This window comes from Silurus aristotelis (assembly GCF_946808225.1).
Source record: "Silurus aristotelis genome assembly, chromosome: 12".
NCBI classification, from domain to species: Eukaryota; Metazoa; Chordata; class Actinopteri; order Siluriformes; family Siluridae; genus Silurus; species Silurus aristotelis.
The window spans coordinates 5,816,802-5,840,905 of NC_139585.1; the positions used below are offsets into that span (position 1 = coordinate 5,816,802).

Below are 24,104 nucleotides of genomic sequence, written 5' to 3' on the forward strand. Positions count from 1 at the left end.
TTAAACCTTTTATTCAACTTCATCAAAAACTGGTTCTCAAAGTTTTTGGAATTGATTCAAGCTTTTTTTGGACTGAAAATGAGGCCAGCGGAGCTTAAAAGTCACTTACAGGCAGTAGATGCGTGGAGTGTTGCGCGTTAATGACCTCTTCAATAGAGGTGCAAAATGTAATTGGTAACAGTGATTGTCAATTAAAATATAGTGAAGTTAAAAGTACATCTATTGAATCATAAATGTAGTTGAGTATAGAGTAAGTTGCTTATATCCTTGATACTCAGTGAAAAATATAAAGTTGTCAATAACAATGTACATTTACTCAAATGCATTTACTTTGCTTAGTGGTAGACCTTTTGCTTGAAGAAAAGGCTGAGCCATTATGCCGAGAAACATTGGTAGTGTCAGTAACTATGGCTTGAAAGTAGCCTTGAGATATGGTACAAATCAACGGAAAAACCAGTGGCCCTGCTTTTGGGGGGCATTTATTTATTTTAAGTAGGGTTTGGCTCTTAAAAAAAAGAAGCCTCAATCCAAATAAACTTTTATGGATTAAACTCTGTATGTTTGAGGGGGAAAATGATTTAAATCATATGCTATGGCATTTACAGTCACCAGAATTGAACCTCCCATTAAACACACACGTTCTGGACCAACGGTAGACTGTGAATAGTGTTCACTGGTCCAGAGGCATAGAATCTATGCCAAGGTGCAACAACCATGCAAAATGTCACACATTTAATTGAACTGCAACCTCAGGTAAACAAATTCCACAATACATCAATAGGTTTCTTTCCAACTGTTTACTTTACTAATTGTTCTAGTCCAGAACTAAGAAAGATCTCATGAGGAGCATCTGTTTCCTGACACTAGGAAAGGTTGCTCAGTGGTTAAAGTTCTGGTTTACTGATTGGACGGTTGGGGGTTCAAACCCCAGTATCACCGAGCTGCCACTCTTCGGGCTCTTGAGAAAGGCCCTTAACTTTTTTGTGCTCCATGGGTGCACTCTGACCCCAGCTTCCTAACATCGATTAACAAAAAGATTTCACTGTGTTGTAGTGTACATGTAACAAGCATAAAGCACTTTTCTTTTTTCTTCTCTCTCACACCACACACATATTTGCATCAAGTGGATCAATATGCTAAAATTGCTTTAATACGATCTAAAATGTCTCAAGGATCCATGAGGCCTAGTGGACTTTTTATAAACACTCCGCTCCACCTGGTTTTATGTTGACCAATTAAACCTTTTTTGACTTTTGAACAACTGATCCCTGGTAGATCAGTACAATTTGGAAAAAGACTCCTCAAAAATACACAACTGAATCTTAATTTCTGCTTCAACATGCTGATTGTTGTCAAAATTTGGTATCAACACCTTAAATGCAACCTTCATCCATTCATTCATTCATTCATTTTCTCCCGCTTATCCGTAATTCGGGGCAGCAGTCTAAGCAGGCATACCCCGCCTTCGACTGCTGTCCAATCCTCACAGCACCGTCCCTTACGGTCCCTCCTGCAGGTGGTGAGCCCACGGGAATGCGGCCCCACGTCACTCCGACCTTGATATTTCCCTCGTAAGGGACCCCCGGAGCATAGAGGGTTAAAGGGCTTTGCTCAAGGGCCCAAGAGTGGCAGCTTGGCGATACCGGGGCTTGAACCCCAGACCTTCCGATCGGCAACCCAGCGCCTTAACCGCTGGAGCCACCACTCCCCCTTACCAACACCTTAAGTGCAACCTGTGTATCAAAAATTCATATTGACGGTGGGGGTACAGTAATGATGTGAGGTAGTGATCAGAAGATTAAATAATTTTAGTCAGTTGGTTCTTTGAATCTCATTCATCAAAATTAAAAAGCTTTTTAAAACTACATTTATGGATTTTGACTATAGTTTTAATCATTTATATGTGTATATATAACTGCATAGTAAGGGGTCACGTGATAAAAGAACAAGCGACTCAGACTAGATGTGTAGAGAGGTAAACTACACAATTCTGTTTCCTGTACATAACATAAGAAATTTTGCGATGCTTTTCTCATGCGCGTCCAGTAGAAAATAAACAAATCACTCTGAGACTACTTTTTGTTCTGAGTCACATTAAAGATTTGGTCTAAAAGAACTAATCGTTCATCAACCACCCATCACTAGAGTCAGGAATGTTATGTAGGGAGGTGGTAGATCAGTATTTAAGGTGTGGATTTAATGTTGTGAGTTTAAATCCCAGCACCACCAAGCTGCCACTTCTTGGGCCCTTGAGAAAGGCCCTTAAAGCTCAACTGCTCAGTTGTATAATTAAGAATTGTAAGTCACTTTAGATTAACACACTGTTTGAATGCACTATATTACAAGGCAAATACCACAGACTGGTTCCATGAATATAAAGTGCAGTGACATAAATGGCCTCCCTAATCACTAGAATCTAATTGATAGTAGTACAAATAAATCATGTCATGAATAAATGTTACATGTAAGATGAACCTAAATGTCTAAGCAATGCTTTTAACAAATTGTGGGACAAACAGCAGGAAGAATTGAGGCTGTTCTGGAGGCGATTTGTGAGTTTATACAGAACTAATACGCACAATGTTGATACATTTCTATTTAAAAAAAAGTTTTATTTTAATCTGCCTTTCCTTAGAAATGTTGCATTACAAACATTTTGAGACAGTATGGTACAATGCAAGTCGAGAAGTTTAAGTATTACATGTATAATACAAAAAATATTTATATTGTTTAGAAAATCAACAGTTCAACTCAAAAATCACTATGGATAATGAATGATGCTAATTCCATGACAGATTAAGATATATGTATAAAAATAGCAAACATTAGCATTTTTCATCTGTATGCAGCTTGGAGATCCAATCCTCTATCACTTGGACGTGTTTGTCCTATACAGACCTGAGTCTATTTCTAATGAGGAATCACGACTGGCTACATTAGCAATTATAAACGTTCAGCTTGGGATTAATCGAGTTAAAGGGCATGCCCCTCCTCCTACTCTACTTCTACTGTATTAATCACACACACACACACACACACATACACACACACACACACACACACACACACACACACACACACAGGAGCCATTGTGCGCCCTGGATCTTCCGTCCCATTCTAAAATGCTCGTGCTCTGCCCACCCATAAACTAGCTAGCTAACTAAAGCTAACTCGTTTCCAGTGATGGATCTGTGTCAAGCTAGCTTCTGCTACGTGAGGTCACGGCTCTTTCCCTGTTTCTCTAATGAGGAAATGATGAGATGGATACTATGGTGATGTGCTCAAAAAAATTGCCTTATTTATTTATTTATTTATTTATTTATTATTTTATTTATTTATTTATTTTTTATTTATTTATTTTTTATTTTTTGGGGGGGGGTTACAATAAGACAATACGAGGGTCACATTAGCATATACAGTACAACAATCAGCAGCATCAGGAAAATGATGAAAACCACATTTTATTATATAAATATGCAGATTCTTTTGATTGAGTGCTTTTAAAAAAATCTGTTTCTAATTTAAATTCTTTCAATGCTCATGTAAAATAAATAGACTCATGTCCAGGCCTCTTCCTGGTGGCAGGTGTGTATACACAGGTGTGAAAGTGCTACTAAGAGATTTGGGGAATGTGTAAGATGTGTGTCCCTGATAAACAAACGGTAAGAAAGCATGGAGAAAAAGCCTTCATGTGGTTAGGATTTGGCGTTTTTTTTTTTTTGTTTTTTTTTATAATATACTTTACAGATGAAATCTACAAGCTTTCCTGAATCGAATTCTTTCTCTCAGGCATTCACCTCACTCAAAATATAGAGAAGGACAAAGGAGAAAAAACTGCATTTAAAGCGCTTCTTTCCTACAGACATTTTTAGGCTTGTGTATGTTGCTTTCACTTAATTTTGAAATGGAAAAACAAATCAAATTGAAAATATTTTTCTCTCAAAATGTAAAATATACTATACTATACCTCATTTATAGATTCTTGTAATTTTATGTGACTAAAGCGAGACACACACACTGTGCGATTTTTAATAGTCCTTTGCGATTGTACCTTGTCAGACTGTACAAACATGATCCCCATGTCACACTGTAGGATCTCAGTTGTCATAGTGTCAGACTGTACACCGGTGAAACAAGACTTGTCTGAAGTTTTTCGTCATTAATCTGTGACTCGTTCGGGCCTGAGTTCTCTCGCTAACGTTGGCTAGCAGCAAACAATGATCTGTAGCGTTAGTTTTGTTCCTGACATGCTTTGATAATAAAAACTTTATTGTTATTGTACTGTCCACCTGACTCATATCGGTTCTAATTTTTACCATCACTCTGCAGGGAAGTGTCTGAAATGATCGCCAGCCGATTAATGGCAGTTGCGTTTTAGTTGTCCGAAACCAGATTCCTATAATCCTTTAGGATTTTTAAAATGTGTTTCGGACAACCAGAACGCAGCCAAAATCGATCAGCGTTAGAATTATACGTTTGCGTGGGGCTTCTGAACAACCCAGATGTAAAATAATTGATCAACCATCAGTGGCTTTGCTCCAAGAAGTCCATATGGATCAATACTTGCTTTTTAAGCGCAACCAAAGTGTTACAGTAAATGAGAGTCCCACTCATGTCCTCTTCTTACAAAGCTATGCCACACAGAAAAACTCAATACAGAACCCCCACACCCTGCCCTGCCCCATACTGTACCACCCTGCACTATGTACTACTAGATTGTCTCTAAATATGTTGTTCTAGTTGAAATCATAGTATTTATCATTTCTGTAAATGCCTGTAAAATTATTGATAAAATTAATATAGAATATTGTGCAGTTTAGCGCATTGGTGAGGTGGTAGTTTAGTGGTAAAGGCATTGGACTGCGAAAATCTGAAGGTTGAGAGTTCAAATTCCAGCCACACCAAGCTGCAAATCCTGGGCCCTTAAGCGCACACCCTAGTTGTTCAGTTGTACAAATGAGATAAAAATGTAGCTCTGCACAAATTAATACATCAGAGTTAGACTTTTTATGCCTACGGAGGAAGAGAAATTGATTTTGTCTCGGACATACGTGAAAATAAATTTTCCAGAAAAGCTAGACATCGTGAGGAGGTCGGCAAACCACGAAGCTAGCTAGCTTGTCTCAGGGTTTGTTCTTCACTTTCAGACCAGTGAATGCGAGCGGTACCACTGGATTACAGCCTCTGAGGAGCGCTGCAAATTATGAGTCTGCATCTCTTGTGAGTAGGTTGTATTTTATTTACATTTTAATGTTTTTGTCATGTTATTAGACACATATTGATTCTGAACTGCTCTAGATGATGTAGGTGCACAGTTGCGGTTGTTGTGTAGAGGTTTGGAGCTTGCTTTAGTAAAATGTTATTCACCCTCCAAATGCCTCTCTCTCTGTAATGGCACGCGTTGTTATATTGCGTTTTTGTATAGTTTTGCTGGTTTCTATAATTGCGACGTGATGGTGGGGGTATTAAGAGGTGGATTAAGTCGGGTACTCCCCCACTGAAGGCCCAGGTACCAAATGCACGGGCCGCCACTGTCTCAATGTGAAATGGGATGTTTAGAAAAGCACGTGCAAATCTTATGGTTGGGTGTCCACAAAGTTTTCATCTCAGTTTTTGTTCTGGTACATAGCTACATTATCTAACAGCTTGATTAAAGCCTGACATTCACTGTGGGAGAAAATCACAACAGTGCTACCTAGGCGAGTGTCTGTATACGTCCTTTCTAAATGTGATCCTGTAGCTGCAGGTAGACACCGACGCAAGATTGAAATATTTTGTCTATATTTTATTCAAATATATTTATCAGGAAATGTGAAGAGAATCCGAATGAGGAAATTGAATCCGGTTTGGAGGAGGTTAATTACAGCCTGACCACACGCTGTGTCTGTGTCTCGGATTCAGATTTTTTCCCCCCGTTTATCTACTCTTTTTACAGGAATGAACAGCAATGCAGAAAATGTAACTGCACTCGAGACGATCGGTATCCTCGCATCTAGACGCCGTACGCTAAATCTCACCACGCTGCACATTCTCAAAATAATTTACGAGCGATAATCAAAGTGGATGCAACTGGTGTTGACTCCGGCCAAACGGTACTAAATCGCTTCTCCTACACCACCTCATTAATAAGCGGATGGAAAACGCCAAGTACTCAGGAGGTCTTTTTGTTTTTACAGCATCCTGCATTCTGTCTCTCTTCCCTCATTTGGTTTTGGGTGGAGAGCACTGAGAGTCATGATCCCTGTCCTGCGATAAAGCCGTCGCTTGTGATGTGGGAAAGTGAAATTAATCAAACTTTTGGAGGAAGACACCGTACCGGCATGACCGCCGAGAGCCATAACAACGTGCATGTGCACTGTACTCATGCCCAATTTACCCACAATTCCTCGCTCTCTGGCCTGGGATAGCGCTGCCGCTCGGTTTTGCTTGGTAAAGCCTCAGCTATGGACAAAGCAGTGATGGACAGAGGTTATAGTCATTGAAAGATCGAAAAAACTTAAGTTGACCATCGTAACTCTGGGACTATATATATATACACAAAAACGAAGTATGTTAAGGATGAAACGGAAAAACTGAAGTATCCTGCATACGACCCTGCCCTCCTTAACCCCAATGAACACCTTTGGAACACCGACTACAACCACACTTGTGTTCTTAGTAAGATTTTGGGCCTCCACAAGCCAATAGAACAGCATTTACTGCAGTGTATACATTACATTCTCCATTACTTTTCCATTGTCTGATTTATAGTAATACATCTGAGAAATATGACTAATGGGAAATTATTCAATGCGTATTACTTAACATTTGGATTGTTGTTATTGCACTGTTTTAAATTGTATTTTCAACCTGACCACTTTACTTTATCTGATTTAGTGTGTGTAGGTGTTGTAAAAAAACTATGCAAGCCAATCCTTTCTTTTTTTTTCTTCTTAAAGCAATATTCGAGAGTGCCAAAGCCATACAGGTTTATATATATATATATATATATATATATATATATATATATATATATATATATATATATATATATACAGCTTTATTTAATCTTCTCAAATGAGATCATCAGTTACTGGCAGTAAAATTCTGCTACGACGTTATAAAAAGTGACGCAGTAAAAATGTTATAAAGGAAAAAAAAAAAATACCCATAAATGCTGCGAATGAGAGTCTCTCATCAATTAATGAGAAATTGCCCGTGCGCTCGTTTATGTCTTCGGCGTATCTGTTGCTGCGCTAAAACAAAAAAAATCAGAATTTTATTCTGTGAAATTGATCATGTTTTGGTCAAGTTTGGTCAAATCTTGTTTGATCTCCTAAATTAAAAGCAGACACACACACACACACACACACACACACACACACACACACACACACACACACTTGTCATGTAACTGATGACACTTCCTTGTCATCAGTTACACCTTTCACTCCATTCGCTGTCCTCAAATGTGCTCAGATCTTGTGACCTGGGCCATTTGGTTAAAAGTTATCTATTAGGTTCCTGCTGAGCTGATCTGAGCTGAGCCATAACAGGTGGACAAATCAGGTGTGTGTGTGTGTGTGTGTGTGTGTGTGTGTGTGTGTGTGTGTTTGTGTGTGTTTAAGGTGTCTTGAAAGCTGCCTGCACCTGCTTTTTTCCTCAAACACAGATTCCCAAAATGCCTTCTGGGCAGCTGCTGACATGTTCTTAGAACCCTGAAGGATGAAAAGAGGCCTCAGGGATCAGGTGTGTGTGTGTGTGTGTGTGTGTGTGTGTGTGTGTGTGTGTGTGTGTGTGTGTGTGTGCATTCTTTCATCTAAAGGTGACTGACCTCTCGTGTCCCACTTCACGTTAATCCCCAGGACATGATTTTTTTCTTTTTCACAGCTTGTGTCTACTGCCATGGTGTGTCTCCTGAGATCAAGTTACTGACCTCCTTTACCACAAAACGTGATCTACAAAGAGGTCAGGACCCAACACCGACCCAGAGCTGCTCATGGCAGCTCACAGAACTACCCTCCACACATACACACACACACACACACACAAACACGCAACTGATATGATTGAGCACACACATATTTAGTGCAAAGCGTACTGTCTATATATTTTTATTTTCGATAATGTTTCTCTCATGCTCTCTACTGATGCTTAATCATGCCAATATGTACATGTTTTTTGTTTTGTTTTTTACTGAGAAATTAAGAGAGAGACAAACAGAGAGAGAGAGCGAGAGAGAGCACACAACCTACATATTTTATTAATTATATCTCCTCTTGGTTTACTGCTTTTTTTCCCCATAATATTTACTTATTTATTGTAACCCTCCTACTTTTTGTCCTACACTAGCAACTAATTTCGAAAAATCTAATGTAATATTTATTTATTTAATATTTTGTATCTTTCTTTCTTTCTTTCTTTCTTTCTTTCTTTCTTTCTTTCTTTCTTTCTTTCTTTCTTTCTTTCTTTCTTTCATTTTTCAATAATTTCTATTGGTGCTTTGGCAATAAACTATCATCCAGTTGAAGTACATTAAAATTAAAAAAGAGGGGGGAAGAGAGAGAGAGAGAGAGAGAGAGAGAGAGAGAGAGAGAGAGAGAGAGAGAGAGAGAGAGAGAGAATACTTTTACTCACCCTCACAGGGAAATCAGTGTCTCAGGATTATATTTCCATCATAATTTACATTTACGCATTTAGCAGACGCCGTTATCCAGAGCGACTTCATCTTTTTTTTTTATGAATGTAAATACTGAGCCTAGTTGAGGGTTAAGGGCGATGCTCAAGGGCCCAGCAGTGAAAGCTTAGTGGTGGTCAGATTTAAGCTTTAAATCAGAAGTCCGTCATCTTAAGCACTGAGCTCCACCTACCCCATGATCAGTTTTAGAAAAATGTGTGTACAATATTCATTAGTAAGGTCATTGTCAGGACCATGCCAAAGAGCCGCTGGACTGCGATTCCCATCAGCCCCTGCACGTCACATGTGACTGATCATTCGAACCTGTAGCTTGTTACTCTTGGTTAGTCTCGCCTCACGCCTCTTGTGTTGATCTTCTACGGTGGTTGGTATTGATTGCGGTAGTAGTTCATGATCAGGTTTCTTGGTGTTCCATGTCTGCTTTCTTATTATAATTGCCTGCACTTGCATCCATGTACAGGTTAGAACATTTGCAGCTAATAGACACTTTCTCCTCTATGACTCTGGTCTGCTCTCTTCTGTTAGTGTGTAGTGAACAGCACAGGGATATCAAGCGGCCTGGTTATAGGCCATGTTTCATATTTATTTTTTGACTAAGTAAGAGAATGTAATAACGGGTCAATTTACAAAAAAAAAAAAAAACATTCTAGGGAAAAATCGGACCAGTTGGATGCCAGAATTATAACCTTATGATTACACATGGTGACGTAGCTTTCCGGTGTTTGACTTGTTTGCCGCGAGTTACCTGTTTGTATCTCTCTCGGCGTCTTTCAAACAAACTTTGCTATCTATCCATCCGTTTTTCCTCTTTTAATAATCCTTAATTGTTTTTGTCCTACTGACTTGTGCCTGTAGTTAGTTAACTCGACAATAACTAGTGTTGTTTATATTTATTTTCTCTCACTCACATCTCTGTATAATAAATCTGTTCGTGACGATAAGCACTATGCCGGTTGTTTGTCTGCATTCGAGCACAGGTGAGGACTCGTTCGAGTTGCAAACGGTGGAGTTGGAGATGGAGGCATTGGAGAAACAGATTCGCGAGCTGCATGTAAAGCATGCCCGGCTGCGAGAGCGGAAAGCGGCGCTGGAAACATCCCGGGCGGACGCGCACTCATCCCAGGTAAACTCCCGGGTTGAACCTAACGCTCCCAGCACATCAACTCCGCGTGCTTCTATGCCCAGGCCCAGCGCACCTACAACTCCGGCACCGGTGCAACATGGACCCGGGATGTGGCCGCGGCGGAAGAGACAAGCCAAGCCCTGATCGAGGACGTCTCCACCTCCACCACCGGCCTTCGAGATCTCGACCGAGAACCGCTTCGTCCCCCTCCGCGAGACGGAACGCGACACTGTTATTCTCGGAGATTCCATCGTCCGGCATGTCCGCGCTACCCGAGCTAAAGGTAAGGTGCACACTCGCTGTTTTCCTGGTGCTCGTGTTCTGGATGTCGCTGCGCAGGTACCCGCGATCCTGAACGAGAACTTCGGAGCGGTTGTTCTCCATGCCGGATCAAACGACACCAGGCTGCGGCAAACGGAGATCTTAAAGAGGGACTTCAGGATCCTGGTGGAGACGGTACGCAGCACATCACCCACAACGAGGATCATTGTGTCAGGACCTCTTCCCACTTACCAGCGAGGGGCTGAGAAGTTTAGTAGACTTTTAGCTCTAAATGAATGGTTACAGTCATGGTGTCGAGAACATAAACTTCTCTTTGTTAATAACTGGAACTGTTTCTGGGAGCGTCCTAGGTTCTTCCGCCCTGATGGCCTGCACCCCAGCAGTGTTGGAGCAGCAGTGCTATCAGATAACATCTCTAGGATACTTCACACCATCTAACTGGTAAGACATCAGGAAATCTTCAACTATCAGAACACGCATACTACAGACCAAATAGTTACAAGTTCACACACAGCCCAGTTTATAGAAACCGTATCTATTCCTCGGGTAGTAAAACCAAGAATTACATACACAAGATCCAGAAATAATCTTATTGCAGTTAAAACTGAAAAATGCCAGATAAACAAACACAACAAAGTTCTAAAGTTCGGTCTTTTAAACATTAGATCACTTGCACCCAAAGCACTGATTGTAAATGAGATGATCACAGATAATAATCTCGATGCACTCTGTCTCACTGAGACCTGGATTAAACCAGGTGATTATATGGGTCTAAACGAGTCGACACCGTCACGATATGTTTATAAGCATGAGCCCCGTCAGACTGGTCGTGGGGGGGGTGTAGGAACCATTTATAGTGCTTCTCTTAATGTTAGTCAGAGATTAGGATTCAGCTTTAAATCATTTGAAGTGCTCGTTCTTAAAATTGCACTTTCAGACATACATAGAAAACTCGCTCTGGTCACCGTGTACAGACCCCCAGGACCCTACGCTGATTTTCTTCATGAGTTTGCTTGTTTTCTCTCAGACCTCTTGATCAGTTTTGATAAAGTGCTGCTTGTAGGAGATTTTAATATTCATGTAGATGATGCAAACGATGCCCTAGGATTATCATTTGTCGATTTACTAAACTCTTTTGGAGTTAAACAAAACGTCACCAGACCAACCCACCGTTTTAACCACACACTAGACTTAATAATATCCTACGGAGCAGACGTCACTGATATAAATATTTTACCTCAGAGTGATGACATCACTGACCATTATCTCCTACTGTACACACTACCGGTAGAGCAGATTAGCCATGTTTCACCATGGTATCGACTTGGTAGGACTATTATTCCAACCACTAAGGACAGATTCATAAATAACCTGCCTGATTTATCTCAGTTTCACATTAAACCCATAACTGCTGATAATCTTGACGAGATTGGTTTGCGAACAACATAGACCTTATCCTCACTAGCACTTTAGACACTGTTGCCCCCATCCGGTTAAAAAAGGTTCGAGAACAAGCACCTGCACCTTGGTATAATAGTCATACGCATGCCCTAAAGAGAACAGCACGTAATCTGGAGAGAAAATGGAGGAAAACTAAATTGGAGGTATTTAGAATTGCGTATAAAGACAGTATGCTTAGCTACAGACAGGCGCTAAAAGCTGCTAGAGCTGAACACCTAAGCAAACTCATAGAAAATAACAAAAACAACCCCAGGTTCCTTTTCAGTACAGTCGCTAAATTAACAACAAATCAGGGATCTGAAAAATGTGTTCCATCACAGTTTAGTAGTGAAGACTTTATGAATTTCTTCACTGAAAAAATAGATAACATTAGAAAAACAATTGTGGCAGTTCAACCTCTGACAGCATCTCCCGACACAATCGTACTTACAACCCCACAACTACACTGTTTTACATGTATAGGACAGGAAGAGCTGTATGATGCTATTATGAAAGCTAAATCAACAACATGTCAGTTAGATCCAATTCCCACTAAACTACTGAAGGAAGTGTTATATACAGCTGGTGAGCCTCTTCTCAATATTATTAACTCCTCACTATCGTTAGGTCATGTCCCTAAATCCCTCAAGTTAGCAGTTATTAAGCCCCTCATTAAAAAACCTAATCTGGATCCAAACACGCTATCGAATTACAGACCAATTTCAAATCTCCCATTTATGTCTAAGATTTTAGAAAAGATTGTCGCTGCCCAGTTATATAACCACTTGCAGGAAAACAATATCTTTGAAGAGTTTCAGTCAGGTTTTAGGCCCCATCATAGCACAGAAACTGCTCTAGTTAAAATCACTAACGACCTGTTTTTAGCTTCAGACCAAGGCTACATCTCCCTATTAGTTTTACTAGATCTTAGTGCTGCGTTCGACACTATAGATCATGATCTTCTCCTCGATCGCTTACAGAATTACATCGGTATTCAGGGACAGGCATTAAGCTGGTTTAAATCCTACCTGTCCAATCGTTACCATTTCGTAGATTTAAATGGAGAGCTATCCAGGATAATGCTAGTAAATTATGGCGTGCCACAAGGGTCAGTTCTAGGACCCCTGCTTTTTACAATATACATGCTTCCATTAGGAAATATTATTAGAAGGCATGGAATTAGCTTCCATTGTTATGCTGATGATACCCAGCTATATATTTCATCCAAACCAGGCGATACAGCTTAATTAGCTCGCATAACTGAGTGTGTTGAAGAAATAAGAGATTGGATGACCCATAACTTTCTGCTATTAAATTCTGATAAAACTGAGATTTTGCTCATCGGCCCAAAAAATAGTACACAGAAGCTCCAGCATCTCAGCCTGCATTTAGACGGTTGTTCTGTAACTACTAGTTCAACGGTAAAAGACCTGGGAGTTATTTTAGACAGCAACTTATCTTTCAAAAATCACATCAATCAAGTTACAAAAACAGCCTTCTTTCACCTTAGAAATATTTCTAAGCTAAGAAATATGTTATCTATATCTGATGCAGAGAAGCTCGTCCATGCGTTTATGACCTCTAGAATAGACTACTGTAATGCATTACTAAGTGGATGTCCTGCATCATTAATAAACAAGCTTCAGTTAGTTCAGAATGCGGCAGCCAGAGTTCTTACAAGGTCAAGAAAATACGATCACATAACCCCAATCTTATCGTCCCTACATTGGCTTCCTATTAAGTTTCGAATAGACTACAAACTACTGCTACTCACTTATAAAGCACTAAATGGTTTGGCTCCCATGTATCTATCCAGTCTTTTAACACGCTACAATCCGTCACGCTCCCTGAGATCTCAAAACTCTGGGCTTCTAGTAGTTCCTAGAATAGCAAAGTCCACTAAAGGCGGTAGAGCATTTTCACATTTAGCTCCTAAACTCTGGAATAGTCTTCCTGACAGTGTTCGGGGTTCAGATACACTCTCCCAGTTTAAGTGTAGAATAAAAACATATCTTTTTAGCAAAGCCTACACATAACACACATCACACACATCACATCACAACCTTGTGCTCCAGAATATATGATCACATGCACATTATCAACTTGTGCTGTTAATATCATGAACAGCAGCTACGCTAATTCCTCTCCACTGCTTCTCTTTCTCTCCCCATCCTGAGGCATCCTGAGGTTTGGCCAGCTCCAGTCACGTCCCACCTCGTGAAGATTATGGACCTATGGATGATCATAGAGAAGTAGATGCCGAGTGTTTAAAGGCCCTGGCATGGAGAAGCTGATGCTGGATCTATGATGATCACAAATTGTTCTGTATTGTTGAAAGATTTATGACCAAACTCTTGATGTCACCCATATGAGGATGGGTTCCCCTTTGAGTCTGGTTCCTCTCAAGGTTTCTTCCTCATATCATCTAAGGGAGTTTTTCCTTGCCACTGTCGCCACGGCTTGCTCATCAGGGACAAACGCACACCATTCACCTTCACTGTTGTTTTCTGTAAAGCTGCTTTGAGACAATGTCTGTTGTGAAAAGCGCTATACAAATAAACTTGACTTGCAGGACCTCAGTTCTCCTATACAACGTTTAGCTCCAGAGCAAACTGGGCGTCCCACAGGAGGGCAAAGAGCAAAAGACAAATGAATCAGCAGCGAGAAATTAAATTGAGAAATATTTGTTTTACTTCTGTCAGTCCCTAAAACAAGCCGGCGACTCGTCTCTCTCTCACAAAGAGTTTTATTAATAAATTATAAATTAATAAATTATTATAAATGAATAAATGTATTAATAAATTATTATTAATAATAATAATAATAATAATAATAATAATAATAATAATAATAATACAGATCCTATAACTCCTAAGTCCTTAACTTATTTAGCTTTTATAGGGTTCTACCAGAGCAGCGACCTGAAGAACCATTACAGAGAGCGGGATTTGTGCGGGTTAAAGAACATTTTTATTTCTAAAATACTTCCGGCCTGGAATTTTGTAATGGATCTTAATGGGGCCCAAATGGCAGCGCTCTTTTGTACACGTTCCTGAAATCCACACGAGAGAGGGCTTGTTACCGCAGAACCGCAGAGTTGCTGAGGGGAGAGGAAATGAGGAACACACACACACACACACACACACACACACACACACACACACACACACACACACACACTCTCTCTCTCTCTCTCTTTCTCTCTCAATCAGAAATTTGCCCCATTCTCTAGAGCTCTATAAAACCCCTGTCTTTATCATTAACTCCACTTGGTGTGCTATTAGTGAATTTCCTCTTTGACACACTGCTGCCTCTACAAACACTGTTACCCCTGATTTAGCATAATAAAACCTTCGTTCTCTAACAGCTTCCTTCTAGCGGAGTTTCACAGCTGTGTCTTTAACGAGAAATAGTCGTAGGAGGAGTTACGAGAAACATCCGAAAGATGAAATGATGAGACGTGTGGAAATGACATGTTCTAGGGGGTCGAGTTCTGTCTCTGTGAGGGTGCAACACATATACATTTTCCCTTCACTTGAACTAGAAGAGCTGAACCCGTTCAAACATTACAATGCCTCTGTGCACAAAGGCAGCTCCATGAAGATATGGTTTTACATGGGTTGGAGTGAAAGATGTCCTGCTATAGAGCTCTTAAACTCAACCCTATTGAACATGAATAAATGAATGTGAACACTGACAGCACCCCAAGTCTCCTCACCTTTCCTACATCAGTACCTGACTTTACTAACACCCGTGTGTCTGAAGCTCCACAAGCAAACTCCAAAATCTAGTTGAACATCTTCCCAGAACAGTGAAAGAAATTCTAAGAGTAAATTGGAACTGAATGTGGAATGCGATGCTCAAAAAGGCAGATACCGTACTTATTACCGGGTGTCCGCAAACTTTTGCCAATATAGTGTATATGTTACAGTTCTCATTGGTCAGAAGGCAGAGATTAGTAACAGCTGCCCTAATGGCAGGTTTATATTAAAGCACTGTTTAAATACTGTTTTTTTTGCTCATCCAGATGACTGGCATTTTCTTACCATCCACTTAAAGTGTTATTGTCTATTCCTAAACATCTCCACTATATGTTTATCAGATCTGTCGGAATTTCTTGGACCTCAACCGTCCTTCCAGTGGTGTCTCCGGATTCCCACACACACACACACACACACACACACACACACACACACACACACACACACACACACACGGTCCGCTGTGTGATTCCTTCATACAAAGAACCATCATCCATGCAGATGGGTGTCTCAGTGCTCAAGCATTCACAGTTCGGACTGAAAAGAGTCCCATAATTCCGGCAAATTGGACACAGCGATTAGGGCTGGAAAGAAAGAAAGAAAGAAAAAAAGGCGGCTGCATTCATAATGTTGGCTCTGGGGAGAAAAAGAGGGAGACTATTATTTTAAGAGGGTTTGAAAGACAGAGAAAAAAAATTTATGGAGCAAAAGTATTCCTGAGTTTGTTTTCTTTATTTTAGAGCCATTTGCACGTATCCATCAAAATGGCCATGGCTGGCATAGAGCTTTTATACAGAGCGAACAGCACTATTCTGTCTGTCGAACAGCTGAAACACACACACACACACACACACACACACACACACACACACACACACTGAGTGATCACTGGAGTCTGAGATCTTTTCTGTCAGAATAATCACTCTTCTGCAGTACGAGTTAAATACTTAAACCCTCACAACACGAACATCAGGACACCAAGAGACCTGCGATCGAGTGCTTATTTATTTCACCCATGTCTTTCTTTTTCCCCCCTTTTTTTCAGTCCCTCTCTTCTGTTAAAATGGAATGGGGGGGGTAGTCATTAAGTTTAACCAGCTTTTAGAAGCCGGCGACACATTCCTCCAAAACTTGGCAACAACTCAGGATTGATGGGACTCTCTGTGTGAATACACAAAGGATGAATAGGTAAACAGAAGGGTGTGAGAGAGTGATGGTGAAAAGAGAGAGTGAACTTTCTGAGAGAGGAGGAAGGATTGATTAGGGATTAAAGGACATGAGGGGAGTGCTTTAGAGAGTGAGGGGAAAAAAAAGAGACATTTACAGCACTAGAATTTCAACAAGTACTAGAAAATCTAAACTGATTTACTGACATACTGTGTGTGTGTGTGTGTGTGTGTGTGTGTGTGTGTGTGTGTGTGTGTGCATGACAATACCCCTGTGCTCAAAATCATCTCCATGAAGATATGGTTTGCTTGGATCAGAGTTGAGGTGGTCTGCTATAGAGCCCTGAACTCAACACGGTAAAACACCTTTGGGATGAATGTGAATGCTGACTGGACCCCAGGACTCCTCACCTCACCTACATCACTACCTGACTTTACTAACACCCTTGGAGCTGAACGATCACAAATCTCTATAAGCATGTCCAAAGTCTAGTGGAAATGGGGACTTAAGATGTAATGGGATGTATATAACGTTGAAACAATTTTTTTGGTCATGTGTCTGTTTATACAGTTTTTGTGTGTGTCTGGATGAATTGATGGATGGATGGATGGATAAATGGATGGATGGATATATAACATTTAAACCAAGACTCCATCACAATATACATTTCAACAAACTTTGGCACATATCAGGACTAAAAAAAATGACATATTGTGATTTTTACAAATGGAAACAAACTCTGATCATTTGCTTTCATTTATTTCTATTTTATGTCATCGGTATAATATGAAAATCAAAAAGTAAACTGAATTCTAATTCTACGTTTCCTAACTGTTACCCTTTCATATACGACTTGTGACACTGTGAGGCCATGCTGGATTTTTTTTATCTGACTAAATTGTTCAAGCTATTAAATATTCCTAAATAACTAATAATAATCCTATAATTAAGAGCTAAAGTCAGTAATAATTAGGCAAATAAGTAAATAGTGTAAAAAGTGGGACAAGCATGTTTTTGTATGGTATGTGAACGAGCAGTTTGCAGTTTGGAAAAAAAGGAATCAATAAAAAAAAAAAAAATAAAATAAGAAAAATATATTATATATACAGTATATATATATATATATATATATATATACATACAGTATATCTTATATATATATATATATATATATATATATATATATATATATATATATATATATATATATATATATATATATACAGTATATTTTATATATATATATATATAATTTTATTTATTTATTTATTTTTTTTGCTTGCACTTTTTTAACTGCATTAGCCTTAAACTTCTACTTGTACTTTTACTACACTGTCTGCACATTTTTCACTGCTATAGACTTTATATTTATTTACTGTACATATATATATTATATAATATATATAATTACATCATGTACATATACTACATATTTATCTGCACTTCTACTATTTGCAATTCTGGTAGATGATAAACTGCATTTCGTTGCTGTGAAAAAGATCTATCTATCTATCTTTATTAATTAATTAATTAATTAATTTTTATTTTTTTTTTTTGGGCAGCATGTGTGTGTGTGTGTGTGTGTGTGTGTGTGTGTGTGTGTGTGTGTGTGTGTGTGTGTGTGTGTGTGTGTGTGTGTGAGAGAGAGAGAGAGAGAGAGAAAGGAATTAGATGCCTGTGTGAGGCAGGCGACCGATTCACATCAAGTTTCTGAAAACGTTCTGCAGTGTGTTTGTGCTTGTATGTTTACAGCAGCATCGAATGAGAAAACATCAAAACTTATCATTAATTACTTCAGTATCCCCCCTTTAACTACTGAAATAAATTCAGAAATAAAACTGATGAATACAACATGAATATGATGCACATTCTTCTCCTTCATTAGTTTTTAACATGCAAAGTCTTTAAAATGTTGAAACATGAAAGAATTATACTGAAAATAAATCATGACTATTTAACAAATATTTTGTAATCCTTTTTTTAATGGACCTATTAATCAGTATTCCACATGAATGAAAACACAGTCAAGATGTGGTAGTATTTTTTACTTTCAGCTTTAAATCACCACCAGGTTTCTAAAAACTTTCCTCCAAACTGCATCGACTACATATTTAACTAACTCCTGATTTGGTTTGAACAATATTAAAATATGCATTTTCATTGTTCTTAGTGTTATTTTATATGCATTAGACTAACGCAAAGAACAAGACTTCTATATTACATCTATATCATTTACCTTCACAAGGACTTTTACATACCCTGCAATAATTATACACTCAATGTCTAGTATATTTTTTTTTACTTATATATATATATATATATATATATATATATATATATATATATATATATATATATAAATTTTCTTTTTTTTTTATATATAGTTTTACAAATTTTTTTTTTGCAAACTCCTTGTATATTTCCTGTACATTATAATTATAATAAAGGTGATTCTGATTCCTTATGAATATATGATTATTATTATAATAGTATATATATATATATATATATATATATATATATATATATATATATATATATATATATATATATATATATATATATATAAAGTTGTGTTTGTGTATAATGATCGTTATAAAGCCGAATAGACTGTGCGACACTTGAGATCGTTTTACGTTCGTATAGCGTACCTGTACCGCGCCAATCCGTTGCCATAGAAACGGTCAAAGACGTGTGGCTCGGTCCCCGTCGCCCTCGCGTCCGGGTGCACGCGAAGGAATTCGAGCAGCGCGCGCGTGCCGCCTTTCTTCACGCCCACCACGATGGCGCTCGGCAGTTGCTTCATCCCGGAGCTGAGCGTCCGTATCCTTCCGCGGGGCGCCGCCAGGAAACCTCGCGCGGCGTCCGGGACATCTCCGCCGTCCGATCACCGCTTGTGGAGCGAGTCGGCGGCGCGTCCGTGCAGCACGCAGCCGCCGAGCTCCTTCTTCAGGCTCTGGAGCAGGTAGAAGGAGACGAGCACCGACACCACCGTGAGCGCGCACTTCCTCACGGCGCTCCGGACGCACACGCTGGGGTTCCGCGTCAGTCGGTGCCGTGGCCATGCTAGACGCACATTCTCAGGGCTATTTATCCGCTAAATGTATTAAAAATAAAGATCTCAATGTAGAATTCTCTTTGATCTTCGCACACAGTCACGTGTTCTGTTCACGTGAAATCAAAAACTTGTAAACTTGTAGCCCTGGACGCTGGACATGACTGACATCTCCGGCGTCCAATCACCTCCCAGAGATCCTGTTCTCTAATTTGCATAGCAGGTAACACTGACCAATAAAAGGTGCGGTGAGGTGAGAGGTGGATGGAGATCTCCACTTCAGCTCCTGCTTGCACCTTCAGGGTAACTATGGACAATCACCTGTCCTTTATTCTCATGTTGCGGTTTCTTCTCTACAACATTCACCTGTTTTGATCTTCGTTCAGTTTCCCTCTTGTCATTTCGAGACTGGACTGCTGCAACTCTATACTAGCCAGTCTACCTCTGAAGATCTCCACCACCACCCCACTGATGCACTCCCTCCACCATCATTTTCAAAACACAAGGATCTGATTTCTCCATCAGATCTTCTAGTACTGGTCAACTGGTAGTTTTATAGGTAGTAGGTAGGTATCAAAAATCTTTCCTGTTCTGTCACAGAGGTAGTGAAATTAACTGCCCCTGGATGTCTGACACACTGGCTATCTTCAAACGATGGGTGAAGATCCACTTCTTTCTGAAACACTTAATATAGTGCTTATTTTTCTCTGGGGTTTTTTCCACAGTACATCATATTAATACAAAAGAATTACAAATGTTGTTATCTAATGAATGTATCCAGGCTGAAGATCCAGCAGAGAAAATATGATGATGAAGATCAGTACGGTCTCTGTTCTCAGTCATGTTTACATCACAGACTCCCCCTGTCTCATCCACATTAACCCCAGACTTCTTACTGCCTTTTGCTCTGATCATTGTGAGCTTCAGTCTATTCTACTGTGGTGAGTGAGAGACGGGAAATGATACACCAGTGCATTACAAAACCTGTGCAATGACAAGAAACAGGTTGATGGACTCAAAACGTCTTGCAATGAGAAGAAAAATGATTGATCATGTCACCAAAGGGATTCAAACTAAAGTAACGAGGCCGGTTTGAAAATGTAAGAAGTAGAAAGAACAGATGTTTGTGTACAAAATGAAAGTGAAAGTAAAAAAATGTGTCCATAATGTAAACAGTGAAGTTAATTACTTCGTCAAGGTCCTGATGAAGTCACTGCACTTTAGATATATATATATATATATACACACTATATTTCCAAAAGTATTGGGTCACCTGGTCATAAGTATGATATGTGTCCCAATTTGATCTCATAATTCCCTCCACTCTTCTGGGATGATGTTCCACTAGGGTGTTATGAAAGTCAGGTACTGATGTAGGTGAGGAGACCTTGGGTGCAGTCAGCGTTCACATTCATCCCAAAGGTGTTCAGTAGGGATGAGATCAGAGCTTTATAGCAGCAAGATCTTCCTCTCCAAAGCATGTAAACCAGATCTTCAAGGAGCTCACTTTGTGCACAGGAGCACTGCCATGCTTAAACAGGTTTTGGGTTTCCAAGTTCAAGTGAATAATTGTATTATAGCTCATCTAAAAGACGTCCTGTAAAACTGAGTGCCTTCAGATTTGTGGTAACAGTTTGGAAAAGAACCACATATAGCAGGAAAGTTCAGGTGACCCAATACTTTTGGAAATATAGTGTATATACAGTACAGACCAAAGGTTTGGACACACCTTCTCATTCAAAGAGTTTTCTTTATTTTCATGACTATGAAAATTGTAGAGTCACACTGAAGACATCAAGGGCTATTTGACCAAGAAGGAGAGTGATGGGGTGCTGCACCAGATGACCTGGCCTCCACAGTCACCGGACCTGAACCCAATCGAGATAATTTAGGGGTGAGCTGGACCGCAGAGTGAAGGAAAAAGAGCCAACAAGTGCCAAGCATCTCTCGGGGAACTCCCTAAAGACTGTTGGAAGACCATTTCAGGTGACAACCTCTTGAAGCTCATCAAGAGAATGCCAAGAGTGTGCAAAGCAGTAATCAAAGCAAAAGGTGGCTACTTTGAAGAACCTACAATATGACATTTTTCAGTTGTTTCACACTTTTTTGTTATGTATATAATTCCATATATAATTCCACATGTGTTAATTCATAGTTTTGATGCCTTCAGTGTGAATCTACAATTTTCATAGTCATGAAAATAAAGAAAACTCTTTGAATGAGAAGGCGTGTCCAAACTTTTGGTCTGTACTGTATATCAGAAAACATAATCTGTCAGTCCTAAATACATAAATAAGTGTGCAAAGTATGTACATTACATTTCATTTCGAATTCTAGTTCCACTTCCATCTTCATCATTGCAGTATCTGATATCAAGTCAAGTCAAGTAGGATTTTATGGTCATTCCGACAATATAAAGTGCTCACGGAAGCCCGTTTCTGCCACATTAAAAAGAAAAACGTGAATTTATTGCTCCCAATCCCGACTTTATATCTTGCGAGTCGTCCTGACTATCTGCTTTGGGGTCTCGTGATCCGAGACGGTGCAAACCATCATATCATATAATATAAAAAATGATTTTGAATGTAATAAACAGAATGTGTGCATGTGTATAGAGAGAACAAACAGCCAGCGTCACAATCAGAGTTCAGCTTCGAAGTCTTTCGGCAGCAGCAGACAATTTTAAGGGTAAACGTGGATCATTTTTACGACGCACTGAAAATCGCTAATCTCGCGCCAAACCGGAGCATGAAATCGATGTTGCTCAGACACAGATCAGATCGAGAGTTCGCGAGTTCCCGATTGGAGATACGGGTTCAACTAACGAGATTAACCACAACCTGCATTAAAGCACGAGCGAAGATAAAAACGATCTCGGCAACCAGCACAGGAAAAAACCCTGATAATAATCTCCTTAGTCTCGATAAATTATTTTCCCGTGTGCTCATGGGTGTAAAAGAGAAAGGAAACGTGTGCAGATCTTTCATCATCCGGTCTTCGGATATTTGGTCTCATTTTGCCGGTTTTCCTCCGTGTCCCTACACCCCAGAGACCACCTAGGATGACCACTATTTATCACTATCGCTCTAATTTCAGTAAGAGAGTGAGGCGCGGTGGCGAGAAAAAACAAAGCAACAAAGCCACATTACTTCTTTACAAGTGATCAAGAACGGAACCAAATGTTTCACATCTGCTCCCGTAGTTTGTTGCATTAGCATGAGAAAGAAGGCGGGCCGCTACAATTGCGGCATGGCCCGCCGCTTGAGAAAAGGGCGATGGAGAGCTCAATCACGGCTTGCTTTACGCCAGATGTCTCTGGGTTGCCACACAAAGCAGGGGCCGTCTCGTATTTAACAAATCATGGAGAGAAAATGGAGGCAAGGCCACCCCGACCCGCGAGGTTAAACCATGTACTATTGTTATCACAGTCCTTGTGATGGAGGAATGCAGGGGGATTCCATGACCAGGCTGAACTTTGTGTTCTTATTTAAATATTATATAATAGAAAAATTCATACAACCATTTACTTCCCGTGGGCTCACCACCTGCAGGAGGGACCGTAAGGGACGGTGCTGTGAGGATTGGGCAGCAGTCGAAGGCGGGGGCCTGCTTAGACTGCTGCCCCCGCGACCCGAATTACGGATAAGCGGGAGAAAATGAATGAATGAATGAATACAACCATTTACTGTGATTGTTGGGTGACTGGCTGCCTCGCGTGCCAGCGCGGGCTCATGGCGGTCCTACCTTCTCATCATGGACGGTCCTGCCAGAGTACCTACTAACCAGTGGTGAACAGTACCGAAGTAAATGTAATTTATTAGCCTTTTCAGATATCTGCACTTTACTGAAGTATTTCCATTCAGGAAAACTTTTACTTAAACTTCACTACATTTCAAAGTCAAATATACTCAACTACATTTAGCTAAATCAGTCGTTCCTTTTTATTTATGGATAAAAACGTAACTCGTCCAAACACAGCGATCCACCAATCAGGGTCGAGAGCACGCTCTGTTTTGTTTTGATCGCCGCTTGGTGTGTTTATACTGATCACCAACATAGAGTTCAGCGTCAGTTCAACAGCAAGCAGAACATTTAGAGAGGAAGAAATGATAGAAGAAACTCCAGATTTGGAGTGTTTAAAGGCTCTGGCATGGAGAAGCTGATGCTGGATCTGTGATGATCACAAATGTTGAGCTCAGTAGCTCCTACTTTTATACCAAAGACTATAGAAAGAACATTTACTTATAATCTTATACTCCAGTGCTCATGTTAGTTCTCACTCTCCAGTGTTCTGTGTTGTTGAAAGATTTATGATCAAACTCTTGATGTCACCCAAATGAGGATGGGTTCCCCCTTTTGAGTCTGGTTCCTCTCAATGTTTCTTTCTCATAACATCTAAGGGAGTTTTTCCTTGCCACAGTCGCCACGGCTGCTCATCAGGGATAAATACACACCATTCACCTTAACTGTTGATTTGTGTAAAGCTGCTTTGAGACAATGTCTGTTGTGAAAAGCGCTATAGAAATAAACTTGACTTGACTTGAAGGTTTTGGGCTCATGATAATTGTAATAGACATTAATGAGTGTTTGACTAATTAG

General features: G+C 39.8%; 1 protein-coding gene across 2 annotated transcripts in view; it reads right to left on the reverse strand.

Annotated features, from left to right (window-relative positions):
• LOC310734511 (heparan sulfate glucosamine 3-O-sulfotransferase 3B1-like) overlaps positions 1-19,637 on the reverse strand; it is a 62,540-nt gene extending 42,903 nt beyond the window's left edge. Inside the window, exon 1 of one of the 2 annotated variants that reach the window (XR_014536048.1) lies at positions 19,102-19,637. Coding sequence is in view for 1 of the 2 variants with exons in the window: in XM_083556644.1 (XP_083412770.1) it covers positions 19,102-19,256 (155 nt within the window). In the remaining variant the exon portion in view is untranslated. The remainder of the gene's footprint in view (positions 1-19,101) is intronic. The other variant, XM_083556644.1, reaches the window with a different exon arrangement.
• Between the last annotated feature and the right edge of the window lie 4,467 nt (positions 19,638-24,104).